Raw genomic sequence first — 13,309 nt, 5'->3', positions numbered from 1 at the left:
TTCCAGGAGAAGCAGCATTTTATCTAGACTTTATACTATCTGGTCTATTACATTCACTGCTCACAGTGTGGTCTCCTTTACATTGGGGAAACGAAGCGTAGACTGGATAACTGCTTCACAGAACACTTTCATTCTGTCTGCAAAAAAAGACCCTCAGCTTCCAGTTGCCTGCCACTTCAAGAGACCACCCTGGTTCCTGGCCAACATTTCTGTCTCAGGCTTGTTGCAGTGCTGCATCTAAGCTCAGCGCAAATTTGGAGAACAGCATCTTATTTTCCATTTGGGGACACTGCAGCCCTCCAGACTCATTAGTGAGTTCAATAACTTTAGGGCTTGAGCTCTCCTGTGTCCTTACCCTAACCCAAAAAAACAGTCTTGTTATCACACAGTCTGCTATCACACACCACCCAATGTTAGCCACTCACAATCCCCATTAACAGCTACACACTCTTCTAGTCAAATCAGTATCAACATCTTTCTCTCTCCAACTGTTTCTCTCTCTCTTTGGGCTCTAAGCCCACCTCTCATTTACTCTTCACTCCTTCCACCCTCCCTATCTTTTAGATTAGATTAGATTCCCTACAGTATGGAAACAGGTCCTTTGGCCCAACAAGTCCATACTGACCCTCCGCACAGACAGTGACCCGAGATGGGAATCGAACCTGGGTCCATGGCACTGTGAGGCAGCAATGCTAATCACAGAGCCACCGTGCCACCTAATACAGGAAGAACACTGAGCTGCTTGATCTGCACAAATATCTTATGCATATAAACTAACACTTTCCTAGCTAACATCAGTTCAGAAGAAGGATCACTTGACCTGAAATGTTAATTTTGATTTCTCTCCACAGATGCTGCCAGACCTTCTGAGCTTTTCCAGCAATTTCTATTTTTGTCTCTAGTAATTAATACTGGCACATTGGAGGGTGGTGGGCAATACTGATTTCTTTGATGATGTAAAACATGAGGTCTACCTGCACCAAATGCATTAATGGCACCTTAGCATCTGATGCTTAAGAGATTAAGAAATGAACATGCGTAGGTCGCTCAGCCCCCAAATCTGCTCCAACATTCATACTATTTATCCACCTTATCCCCATATTCTTTGATTTTAATTTGTGTACAAAAATTCTTTGGTTTGAAGCTACTCAATGAGTAACTATTTGGGCACAGAAGATCAAAGATTTCTATCTTTCTGACTGAAAGATGTGTTTATTGAGGTGGATTTTATGGGGTGCAGTATTCGCTGCTAATTCCTTCTATGACTGAAAAGTCAGTTTTGAACGTGCTATTCAAAACCCAGTTGTGATATTATACTGGGAGCAATCTGGATTTTTTTCAGAGTAGAATTTACATCTCCATTGAGGAGCTGCTGGGAAGTCTAATTGGCCAGAAACTCTACAGTCCCAGTAGCTCGATGACTAAGTGGTGGCGGTGACTGGAACCGCAGACAGATTCCCCTAACCGTCCAAGAAAAGATTGACGGAGCCCAGCTTTAAAGGTAAGCCTAAGATTTTGGAAGACCCTAGTGAGAGAGGAAGATGGGGTCTGCAGGGGAAGTTTCAAGGACTGTGCAATCATGTGGGGGTGCCTCCCATGCAAACAGGGGCCCCTCAAAAGCAGGTACAGCCCATTTGCTACTCGGTAGCACTCTGTGTAGTGAAATCTGCCAGGCTATGTGCCTCTGTTCCATTTTTCCCTGCTTTACATAGTGGTTAAGATGGAATGAGGCCAATAAGTGGCCACTGATTGTCTATTTAAGGACTTTAGATTAGATTAGATTAGATTAGATTACTTACAGTGTGGAAACAGGCCCTTCGGCCCAACAAGTCCACACCGACCCGCCAAAGCGCAACCCACCCATACCCCTACATTTACTCCTTACCTAACACTGTGGGCAATTTAGCATGGCCAATCCACCTAACCTGCACATCTTTGGGTTGTGGGAGGAAACCGGAGCACCCGGAGGAAACCCACGCAGACACGGGGAGAATGTGCAAACTCCACACAGTCAGTCGCCTGAGGCGGGAATTGAACCCGGGTCTCTGGCGCTGTGAGGCAGCAAAGCTAACCACTGTGCCACCGTGCCGCCCACTAAAATTGCTCTGCCTGATGCCTCACTAACCTACTGTGAAATGTGGATTGAATTAACTTTATCATCAAGAATAATATTATGAAACTTACAGCAGTTAATGAGAATCAACTGTCTTTTGTATTTTTTACAGATAATTAGGACAGTGGGAAAATGTAGGAGGGGTGACAGAACTTGATAGAGATAGCAAATGAATACAATGAACAATAGAATTCAAGCAGTTCTTAGAGATAAGTAAGACTAGGACATGTCCGAAGGAGTACAGCCAATTAACTTTGGAATGCAAATTAATAGGGTGCTAAGCAAGATCCCAAGGCCTAGTGATCACAGTGTGTATTAAACACCATGAGATCATGGAAACCTAGGATTGTCCAACATTGATTAGGTTTTTCACAGGATTGGATATATAGAATAAGGGAAAGGACACAGTGACCACGCTGTATGTGACTTTTGTAACACAAAATGTAAAAAAAAATTGTATTTCACTCTAAAAAACAGATCCCTCATTGATCTCTCTTCTGATCTGAGCCAATAATTAAGAGAATAATTGAGTTCTCACTTTGAAGCCAAACTTGGGGGGGCAGAGTCTTTGGCCCTCTCCCTGCACAATCTGGTAACTGCTTGAGTAGGAATAAAGACTGCCATGTGCCTGCCTCTTGAGTCTTTATCCTTGGTTGGGGTTTTGCCCTTACAGGAGACAAATTGGTGGGCAGGGAGCGTATGGGAGGATTTCATGTGGTTTATGTGACAAGACTCCACTTTCAAAAATCCTGGCTGAGGGGGAACCAGAAATGATCCTTTACATTTACAAACCCTTTACATTTCAATAAGACCTGAACTCCAGAGAACAAAAACTTATTCATTTAGTAGAGTTTCTCAAAATGGCTAATTTGCCAATTGCATCAGTGTATGAGGCCTTGCTGCACCTATGATCTACTTGAGGGGAAAAATTACAGTGAAATTTTTTAGAATTTCTTTTCCTGATGGATAATTTTCACCATAGTTATCAAAGGTTAATTTATTCCTGTAAATCTGGAAATCGTGGATGCATTGCTGATTATTTTCCAGAGTTCGATAGATTCGGGATCAGTTCCTGCGGAATGGAGGGTGGCTAAGATTGTACCACTTTTTAAGAAAGGAGCGAGAGAGAAAGCAGAAAATTATAGACCAGTTAGTCTGACTTCAGTGGTGGGAAAGATGCTGGAGTCAATTATAAAGGATGAAATTACGACACATCTGGATTGCAGTAACAGGATAGGTCAGAGTCAGCATGGATTTATGAAGGGGAAATCATGCTTGACTAATCTTCTGGATTTTTTTGAGGATGTAACTCTGAAGATGGACAAGGGAGATCCAGTGGATGTAGTGTACCTGGACTTTCAGAAAGCCTTTGATAAAGTCCCACATAGGAGGTTAGTGAGCAAATCTAGGGCGCATGGTATTGGGGGCAAAGTACTGACTTGGATTGAAAATTGGTTGGCTGACAGGAAACAAAGAGTAGTGATAAACGGCTCCCTTTCGGAATGATAGGCGGTGACCAGTGAGGTACTGCAGGGATCAGTGCTGGGACCGCAGCTTTTTACAATATATATTAATGATATAGAAGATGGTATTAATAGTAACATTAGCAAATTTGCTGATGATACAAAGCTGGGTGGCATGGTGAAATGTGAGGAGGATGTTAGGAGATTACAGGGTGACCTGGACAGGTTAGGTGAGTGGACAGATGCATGGCAGATGCAGTTTAATGTGGATAAATGTATGGTTATCCACTTTGGTGGCAAGAACAGGAAGGCAGATTACTACCTAAATGGAGTCGTTAGGTAAAGGGGCAGTACAGAGAGATCTGGGTGTTCTTGTACATCAGTCAATGAAGGCAAGCATGCAGGTACAGCAGGTAGTGAAGAAAGCTAATAGCACTCTGGCCTTCATAACAAGATGGATTGAGGCAAAGAGGTTCTCCTGCAGCTGTACAGGGCCCTGGTGAGACCACACCTGGAATACTGTGTGCAGTTCTGGTCTCCAAATTTGAGGAAAGACATTCTGGCTATTGAGGGCGTGCAGCGTAGGTTCACAAGGTCAATTCCTGGAATGGCGGGACTATCTTATGTTGAAAGATTGGAGCGACTGGGCTTGTATACCCTTGAGTTTAGAAGACTGAAAGGGGATCTGATTGAGACATATAAGATTATTAAAGGATTGGACACTCTGGAGGCAGGGAACATGTTTCCGCTGATGGGTGAGTCCCGAACCAGAGGACACAGCTTAAAAATAAGGGGTAGACCATTTAGGACAGAGACGAGGAGAAACCTCTTCACCCAGAGTGGTGGGTGTGTGGAATGCTCTGCCCCAGAAGGCAGTGGAGGCCCAGTCTCTGGATTCATTTAAGAAAGAGTTGGATAGAGCTCTCAAGGATAGTGGAATCAAGGCAGGAACAGGATACTGATTGAGGATGATCAGCCATGATCATAATGAATGGTGGTGTGGCCCAAAGGGCAGAATGGCCTACTCCTGCACCTATTGTCTATTGTCATTAATACTAGATAAGACATAACTACAGGAAGGAATCTTCTCTATCTGTTATCTTGTCACTTGGGCATCAGAAATATAGTGACTTACCTGCAGTTGATATGCTTGTGCTTCTGTAAGAAGGTAGAGACAGTCACATCACCTGAGAGTTCTCCGATTCTTGGCACACCAGAGGTATCATCGCACAGCAGATAGCCACAAAGTACGTCTCTGGATTAAATCATAAGTATAGTCAGGTCCATGTTAAAGGAAGATTAAGTTTCCATATTAAGTTTTCACACATGCAATCTAATCATTACATTTCTCAATTTCAAGTTGTACATTTTGCATGTTTTACACACCAGTGTGACACCTGAACTAAATAAACAGCCATAAAATTCAAATTAGTTAAGCTACTGAGTGGAGAAATTTATTTCCATAACTTCAGTAAAGAGGTGTTGTGAACTTCAATATTTTTCCTTTTACAAAATACAATACCAGAATGCAAATTGGAGCAAAATATAAAATTGCATCATTATTACACCAATGTGAAAATGTAACAATACAAGAAGCATTTGAAACAAAACAGAAAAATGAATGGTACAAACAGAGGTTAAACGTCTTTAATCTAAGCAGCTTTACAAAGACATGGTTGTACTGCTTGCTGGTTTGAGTCTGATAAAATTCGCTTCCCTCCAATTATCTTGGCGTTTGGCTTCAGTGATGATCTCCATTGGGAACTGCTTGTAGTCCCAATAGTGATCAGTACTTCTGCCTGGTGCTGCTAAAACCATGGTATTGCCAGCCATCTGATAGGCAAGCAGCCCTCTGAAATAGGACTTTCATTCCCTGAGAAGTGGAAATCCTGCCTCAGCTAATGAAATGTTAAGTGCAGCATGGCTGCCATACTCCCTAGGTGAACTGCTTTTTTATTTAGCTAAAAAGACAGGGAACATAAAGTCCAGCATATAAAATGCATTTCAGACTGTTTCCTGGAACAGTAAGTCATGGAACCAACCATGGAAGAGATTATTTTTGACGATTATGTGTAATGAGATAAGGCTAATCAATGCTATCACAGTAGGCGGCTGTTTGGGTAAGAGTGGCCATACTATAAAAGTTTACATTGAGTTCTATTAGGAAATACTTGAGTTTGGAGCTAGATCATTAAACCTAAATGATCCCAATTAAGTTGAAACGAGGAATGAGTTGGGTCAGGTAAACTAGAAAACTTGATTTAAGATTATAATGATAGAAATAAAAGTTAATGATAAGTATTACTGAGACACGGTTACAAAAGTGAACACTTCTGAGATCAGAAAATTGAAGTGTTTCAATATCTCAGAAGTCTGGGATGAAAGAGAAAGAAGGTGGGATAGCTCTGTTAATAAAGAATGAGATTGGTACAATAGTAAGAAATAATCTTGTTTCAGAGGATCAAAATGTAGAACCAGTTTGGATAGAGGTAATAGAGATTTGGATAGACAAATAAAATTGGCAGTGTATAATGACATAATTAATTCATGAACTTTACAATAAAGAATCTTCTGTGTAAAATTGATCATAATGTGATAGAATTTAATATTTAGTGTGCGAGTAAAAACATCTGGTCAGAAACTGGCACCTTCAATTGAAGTAAAAGCAATAATAATGGAATGAAGACAGAGTTGGCTAATGGGGAATGGAAAATCAATTTGAAGGTAAGGACATTGCAGTAGACATTTAATGGGATATTTCGTAACTAAGATATAGTTCATTGAGAAGGAAAAGCTCTATAATATGAATCTTTCATCTGTGGCAAACTAATAAAGTTAAGGATGGGATAAAATTAAAAGAGACGTATAAGGAGGTATAAAGGTTAGTGATAGGCCAGAAGATTAGGCAAGTTTTATGTGTCTGTGTTGAGGTGTTGGTAGCTGATGGCAGGCATGTGTGGATTCTTCTGAAAAATGCTGAGTTAGTAGGACCATGGGAAAATTGTCAAGTTTTCATTCAGCAGAAAGCTGAGACCTTGAAGCTATCTGAGAACTGTGCATAAAATAAAGACAAGAATGTGATGTAGATTACTCACTCTACAAGATAAGAGACTGTAGGATTATAAAGCCCTTTAGAAATAGTAGTAAACACAAAGTATTTCATTATTAAGTAAAGGTTAGCAACAGCCATTTTCTTGATCCTGATTGATCAAGAGAAGAATGCTGAATCACTGGCAGAAGATGACTAGGGGGAGTGAGGGTTTAATTGGATAAGTTGAAACTTTATTGCTGGAACAGCACAGCAGGTCAGGCAGCATCCAGGGAACAGGAGATTCGACGTTTCGGGCACAGGCCCTTCTTCAGGAAGGATTGGATAAGAGCTGGGATACAAGATGGCCTCCAAATCAAATGTGCACAGTGGAGAGATCTAGAGACAAGGCTAACAAGATGAAAGATAATTATGGAAGAGAAATGCAGGGATGAATAGCCCAAAGCTCAAAGGTACAAGTGAAGTCATAATCTGTCCACTATCCAGTCATGATGCAGGATGAATATATTAGAACCCTTATTAGACTATAAATCCCGAAGTTTACCTCAAAATGTAATAAACTTGCTCTGACTTGAACTCATTAGTCTCATTATTGGAATTTGCACCAGTCCATTTTCATAACAATTAAAGGATTCATTTTTGTCAAAATTGCAACAACCATTTCACTTCCAAAGTAATTTATTATATTTTGAATTGTTTTGAAACAATTTGGTCTGATCTCACAAAATTTCAATTAAAATATTATTGCACTTGAAATGTAGATAAAAAGTTTACTTACTGTTTATTGCATTGGATCCAGGTGTCTTTGTTTTTGCCACAATTTCCTTTCTCTGTCCCTTCAATGTTAAGCTTTTCATAACATAATTTGTCTGCAGCTCTTGCTTCTAATAAACAAATGTTTGGACTTATTTTCACTTTTAGCAAGTGGGAATAATTTTGACATAAATGATAAATAAAACCTATTTCAACAACGTAAGAAACAAAGTTGGAAAAGGCATTCCTAAAGCCATCAAGCAATCCAAAAATACAAAGAAATTGACATCATGAAATGAAAGAGATGAACAATTATAGAATTACTGATGTTGCTGAAGATCCATTTAAGCTCAAATAAAATATATAAAAGGGAATACTGTATAACAAAATCAGAAATTAATGATTAATGTGTCAACAACAGTCAAATTAAAATATGTAAATCTTCAACTATTCCAATACACTTGGCCTAACATTAAAAATGTCATAATTGGTGATTAGAAGTCTTACATCCATCCACCCCAAAGATGGCCATTTTTGTGAGGCAAGGATGGACAATTCCAATTCCAGGAGTTCCCACATATGGTTAGTAGAAGCATATCTGAACAGAACAGGATTACTTACTCCATGATTAGTAGGAAAGGGAACCACACAGGAGTTTAACATTAACCATGGTCTGGACACCAAAGGGTTGAAGAGACTAACTGAAATACTCAAATTGCAAAGTAGTGCCTCTCTGATGCTTCAGGAGGATGCATCAGGGGCTCTGTGCCACAATTTGAGCCAGGTTAGTTTTGTGGCACAGTGATGTGTCTGCAGTGGTGTGGGTGCTCATCACTGGGCTATAAAACAGGAAGTACCATTTTTGTCCCAGACGACACTAGGAAACATGTCAAAATGTCCAAAATGGAACATCTTTGTCGCACAGAAGTACACACTATAAAATGTACCACAATTATTTAATAGCTGAAGTGATCCAGTAGGATCTGGACTTAAGATATATTCAAGGTTAGGTTAAGATGAAAGAGAAGATAGCTGAAGAAAGAAGACAACTGCAATGACTACTGATGACAAATCTGCACAGGTGTCCTCAGAGGTGAAGCTGGAATATACCAGAAGATGGCAGCATTGTCCAATATCATAACAGTCAACTTCCAACAAAGCAAGAAGTTGTATATCATGCGTTCACATAACTTAGCAATATTTTAAGCAAGAGGAAACTATTAATTTAACATTCTCTTTGAAGGTACTGATCGATATCCTAATCTGATTCTGCAGCTAACAGTAGCACATACAAGATGTTTTTAACACTTGCCGTGGTGCTCACTTCCATCACCTTGTTTAAAATCACTTCCTTCATTTTAACATTTTTGGCTTATTCTCGTCCCTGAGAGCTCTATCATTTACTCCCTTAAGACAAGCATATGAAAATAACAAAAAGAGGGTGTGCAGGCAGGGGGATTAATTAGACAAAGTGATACAGGCATAGAGAAGATGAGCAGTTTGAAATGTTGGAGAGAAATGAAAAGGAAATAGATAAGCAGAAAGTGAGTCAAAGAAAGACTTCCTGATGTGATCCTTTTTTTTCTCCCATGGTTTTCCTCAAGAAAAGTTTGGCTTGCATCACTGCTCCCCTGCTCAGACACCAAGAAAAATGAGCAGAGAGGATCCCAATTACGTTAGACTGATCATATTGGCATGAGTGTCCTACTCTTTCAAAATCCAAAGTTGATCTCCCAAGTCCATGTGATGTTATTTGAGTGGTGCTTAATGCACTCCCAAACATTAACCTGTTTAGACATTGCTATACAACATCTCTCCAAGTATTTTCTCCCTAAGTTTCGAACTGTACAAATTCAGGCTATCTGAAGATTTCACAATTCTCCCCAGATGGGTTGAAGTCTGTTGACTTTGATTCTGCTCTTGATAGTTTGATGTCTGTAAATCCATTAGAAGTGGAGGATGCTTTAATTCCAGGGTTTCTTTCACAGAGCATGTATTTCCTGCTGAAGCAGGGAATTCCTCCATTGTAATAAATGGAAGACCATTAATTTCATTTGCTTCCTTCTTGGAGGGTGTTGACTTGTTGAAACATCTGGAGCAATTTTTTTTTTATTTTTTGGCAACATCCTGGATTTCTGAACCAAGCTGCTTCTTCTTGACAGTTGCCTAGATCACTAGGCCAGAAGATATCTTCTTGAACATGTCCTGACTGTGTCATCCCATCTTAGAGTGGCTTCTATGACACTGCATTCATTACATTCTCAATATATACCTCAACATGCAGATACATGTGTTTCTGTTTCTTTAGAACTGAATGGATTCTACTCATCTCCTGTGATATGATCGATATTCTCCTCTTAAGTTTGATCTGTGTTGCTTTTAGATTTCTGCTTCACTCACCATGTGTATGGCCTTCTCTAAGATCAAATCTTTCTTTATCTGTAATAAATCTAACAAAGACTCAGCATTAACAACAACAATTGTTTCTCATGAATTCTGACTTTAGTCACATGTTTTGTAATTAATTTGCAGAAATCATCAATGAAATTAACTATGGATGTCCTTCGATGCTGAATTCCCCCAGAATATCTTGCTTTTTCAAGGCTTTTATTTGTTGTTTCTTATATATGAATGTACAAACAAGGAACCAGAATAGGTCACTTATCCCTTCAAGCCTGCTCCACCTTTCAATAAGATCATGGCTGATCCCCCAGTAATCTTTCATCTCCTCGGTAATCTAGAATCGATTGTCTTCGTCCTCAAAAATGGTGCAAGGTTGTCCGAGGGCAAGAATCACAGAAGGTTAATATGTATGACCTCCCGAATCTTGCATTCAATTTCTCTTGCATTTGATATCAAGTATCTTCTGAAAATCTAAGTTCGAATATCCACTGGCTCCCTTTTATCCATAGCACCAGTTACTTCGTCAAAGAACTCCAATAAATTAGTTAAACATAACTTCTCCTTGACAAATATATGTTGTTCTTGCCTGACTACTTTGAAATTTCCTTACTTAGCTTTTAGGAAATTTTTTTTTAGATTAGATTCCCTTCGGTGTGGAAACAGGCCCTTCGGCCCAACCAGTCCACACCAACCCTCTGAAGAGTAACCCACCCAGACCCATTTCCCTCTGACTAATGTACCTAACACTATGGGCAATTTAGCATGGCCAATTCACCTACATCTTTGGACTGTGGGAGGAAACCGGAGCACCCGGAGGAAACCCACTCAGACACGGGGAGAACATGCAAACCCCACACAGCCAGTAGCCCAAGGCTGGAATCGAACCTGGGATTTCTATTCTTCTACTGGTGTACATCCTCACATTGTCCAACATTATACTCCATAACTTAACCAATCCATTTCTCTTAAACTCCTATCCTTCTCAGAATTTGCTTTCCTACATATCCTTATCCCATCAGTAAATCTAATTACAATACAGTCTGACCTTTCATTCAAGTGATTAATGGTGATTGCAAATAGTTCAAGCCTCAGCACTGGTCCCTTGTCACTTGACTAGTTAATAGTTCACCAATCTGAAAATGACCTTTTATCCTGACTCTGTTTCTTGTTAGTCAGCCAGTCCTTTTTTTATTGGAGGATGAGGCCATTATTGGCACAGCTACCATTTATCGCACATCCCTAATTGAGTTAAGAGTCAATTATATAGCTGTAGGTCTGGAGTCACACGGAGGTAAGGATGGCAATTTCCTTCCGTAAAGGACATTAGTGAACTAGATGGGCTTTCGCTCGCCCTCCCACAATCGACTCTTAATTCCAAATTTTAATTAATTCAAATTCCATTACTTGCCATGGCAGGATTTGAAACTGGATCCCCAGAATGTTACCTGGGTCATAGATTCCAGAGTGTGGAAGCAGGTCGTTTGGCCCATTGAGTCCACACCGACCCTCCGAAGAGCATCCCACCCAATTCCCTCCCCTCCCAAGCTATCCCTATAAACCTACATTTCCCATGGCAAACCCACCTAACCTGCACATCCCTGGACACTACAGGCAATTTACCATGGTCAATCCACCTAACTTGCACATCTTTAGACTGTGGGAGGAAACCAAAGCACCCAGAGGAAACACGCACTAGGCACAGGGAGAATATACAAACTCCACACAGTCACCTGAAAATGGAATCAAACCTTGGTCCCGAGCACCATGAAGCAGCAGTGCTAACCACTGAGCCACCCTATTAGATCAATGCTGGGTCAATGGATTAACAGTCCAATTATAATACCACTAGGGTGTCACCTCCCTCTATCCATGCTAACATAGCCCCCCAAACAACATGAGCTTGTATCCTGTCAATTAACTGTTTATTCATCCTTTTGAATGCATTTTGTAAATCCAAATATTGCTATCCCTCTTCTTTACCATATTTTTAACATTCACCTAGAACTGTAATAAACCTGTCAGGTTCCCTTTTACAAAACCATGTTGACTCTGCCTGTTTGCATTATGATGTTCTAAATGACCTGCTACATTACTGAATTCTAGCAATTTCCCAATCTTAGATAATAGCTTTATGCTTCCTGGCTCCCCACTTCCTTGAATAGTAATGCTATATACTCTGAACGAGATGTTGTGGTTCTGTTCACCGAGCCGGAAACCCGTGTTGCAGACGCCTCGCCCACCACCCCCCCCCCCCCCCCCCCCCCCACCCCGTCCAGGCGACACCCCCAGTGAAAGGACATAATTCAGAGTAAGGGGTCATACATTTAAGACAGAGATGAAGAGGAATTTCTTTTGTGAGGTTAGTGATTTTTGTTTAACACAGATGGCTGCTGAGGCTGGGTCATTAAATATATTCAAGGCTGAGAGAGACAGAATTTTAATCAGTAAGGAAATCAAAGGGAAAAGACAGGAAAATGGAGTTGAGGGTTATCAAGTCAGCCACGATCTTTCTGAATGGTGGAACAGATTTCATAGGCAAAATGGCCTACTTCAACTCCTACATTTTATGGTCTTAAATCATCCAAGGATCCTGTTATAACATCTTTAATAGATTCCACCATTTCCCTTATGGCAGATGTTAAGCTGACTGGCCTGTAGTTTCCTGCTTTTTGCGACGTCCCTGTTGGAATAAAGGAGTTAAATTAGCTATTTGTTCATCTCAAGGAACCTTTCCTGAATCCAATGAATTTTGGAAAATTAAATCCAACACATCAAACTATTTCACTGGCTACTTCTTTTAAGATCTCTTCAGGTGAAATACATCAGGATCTGGCAACCTGTCAACTTGCATTTTCAACAATTCACTTAGTACTACTTCTCCAGTAATTATAAATTTTTTGAGTTCCTCACTGCCTTTCAATTCCTAATTTACTGTTATTTTTGAGATGTTACTTGCACTAAAGCTTGGGGCAGCTGCTGACAGGGCACAGTGGGGGAAGACTACTGTCTTAGGTCTTCCTGCTGAAGTTAACTGGGGGTGAGTTCAGTTTTCGGATCCTCCTAGTGCCACAAATGAATGTAAATATAGTTTGGTTCAAGTAAGTGGTGTCTTTAGTTTGTTTGGATAGAGTCAAATTCCAATGTTTGTTTGTTTCCTTGACATGCTGCTATACAGAACCAATTTACTTGTATCCTTTTTAGTGAAGACTGATGCAAAATATCTTTTCAATTCATCGGCCACATCTTATTGTCCATTACTAATTCCCCAGACTCATTTTCGATAGGACCTACACTTACTTTATTAACTCTACTTTTTAAAAAATATCAAAAACTTTTCCTGTCAGTTTTATATATTCAGCTTTCTCTTGTACACTAATTTTTCCATCTTTACCAATCTTTTAGGAATTATTTGTTTTTTTTTAAATATTCTTTTACCTCTTGATGGGCTATAATGCTATCGTCCATGGTTTCAATAGAAAATGAAAGTGTGCTAACTTGTATATCTTCTGATTTGATCTAGTTTAGAAT

At 40.0% G+C, this 13,309-nt stretch overlaps 1 protein-coding gene across 7 annotated transcripts in view; it reads right to left on the bottom strand.

The window, feature by feature from the left end:
- Positions 1-13,309, bottom strand: part of adam22 (ADAM metallopeptidase domain 22) — a 390,158-nt gene that overhangs the window by 71,686 nt on the left and 305,163 nt on the right. For all 7 annotated transcript variants that reach the window (XM_087987353.1, XM_043690348.2, XM_043690349.2 and 4 more), the window contains exons 21-22: positions 7,404-7,509; positions 4,712-4,831 (exon numbers count right to left, since the gene is read on the bottom strand). In XM_087987353.1, coding sequence (XP_087843479.1) covers positions 4,712-4,831; positions 7,404-7,509 — 226 coding nt within the window. The remainder of the gene's footprint in view (positions 1-4,711; positions 4,832-7,403; positions 7,510-13,309) is intronic.

Source organism: Chiloscyllium plagiosum, unplaced genomic scaffold (genome assembly GCF_037043375.1).
Source record: "Chiloscyllium plagiosum isolate Xiang-an unplaced genomic scaffold, Cpla_swu_hap1 HiC_scaffold_5, whole genome shotgun sequence".
NCBI classification, from domain to species: Eukaryota; Metazoa; Chordata; class Chondrichthyes; order Orectolobiformes; family Hemiscylliidae; genus Chiloscyllium; species Chiloscyllium plagiosum.
This window is presented reverse-complemented; position numbering and strand designations above follow the sequence as displayed.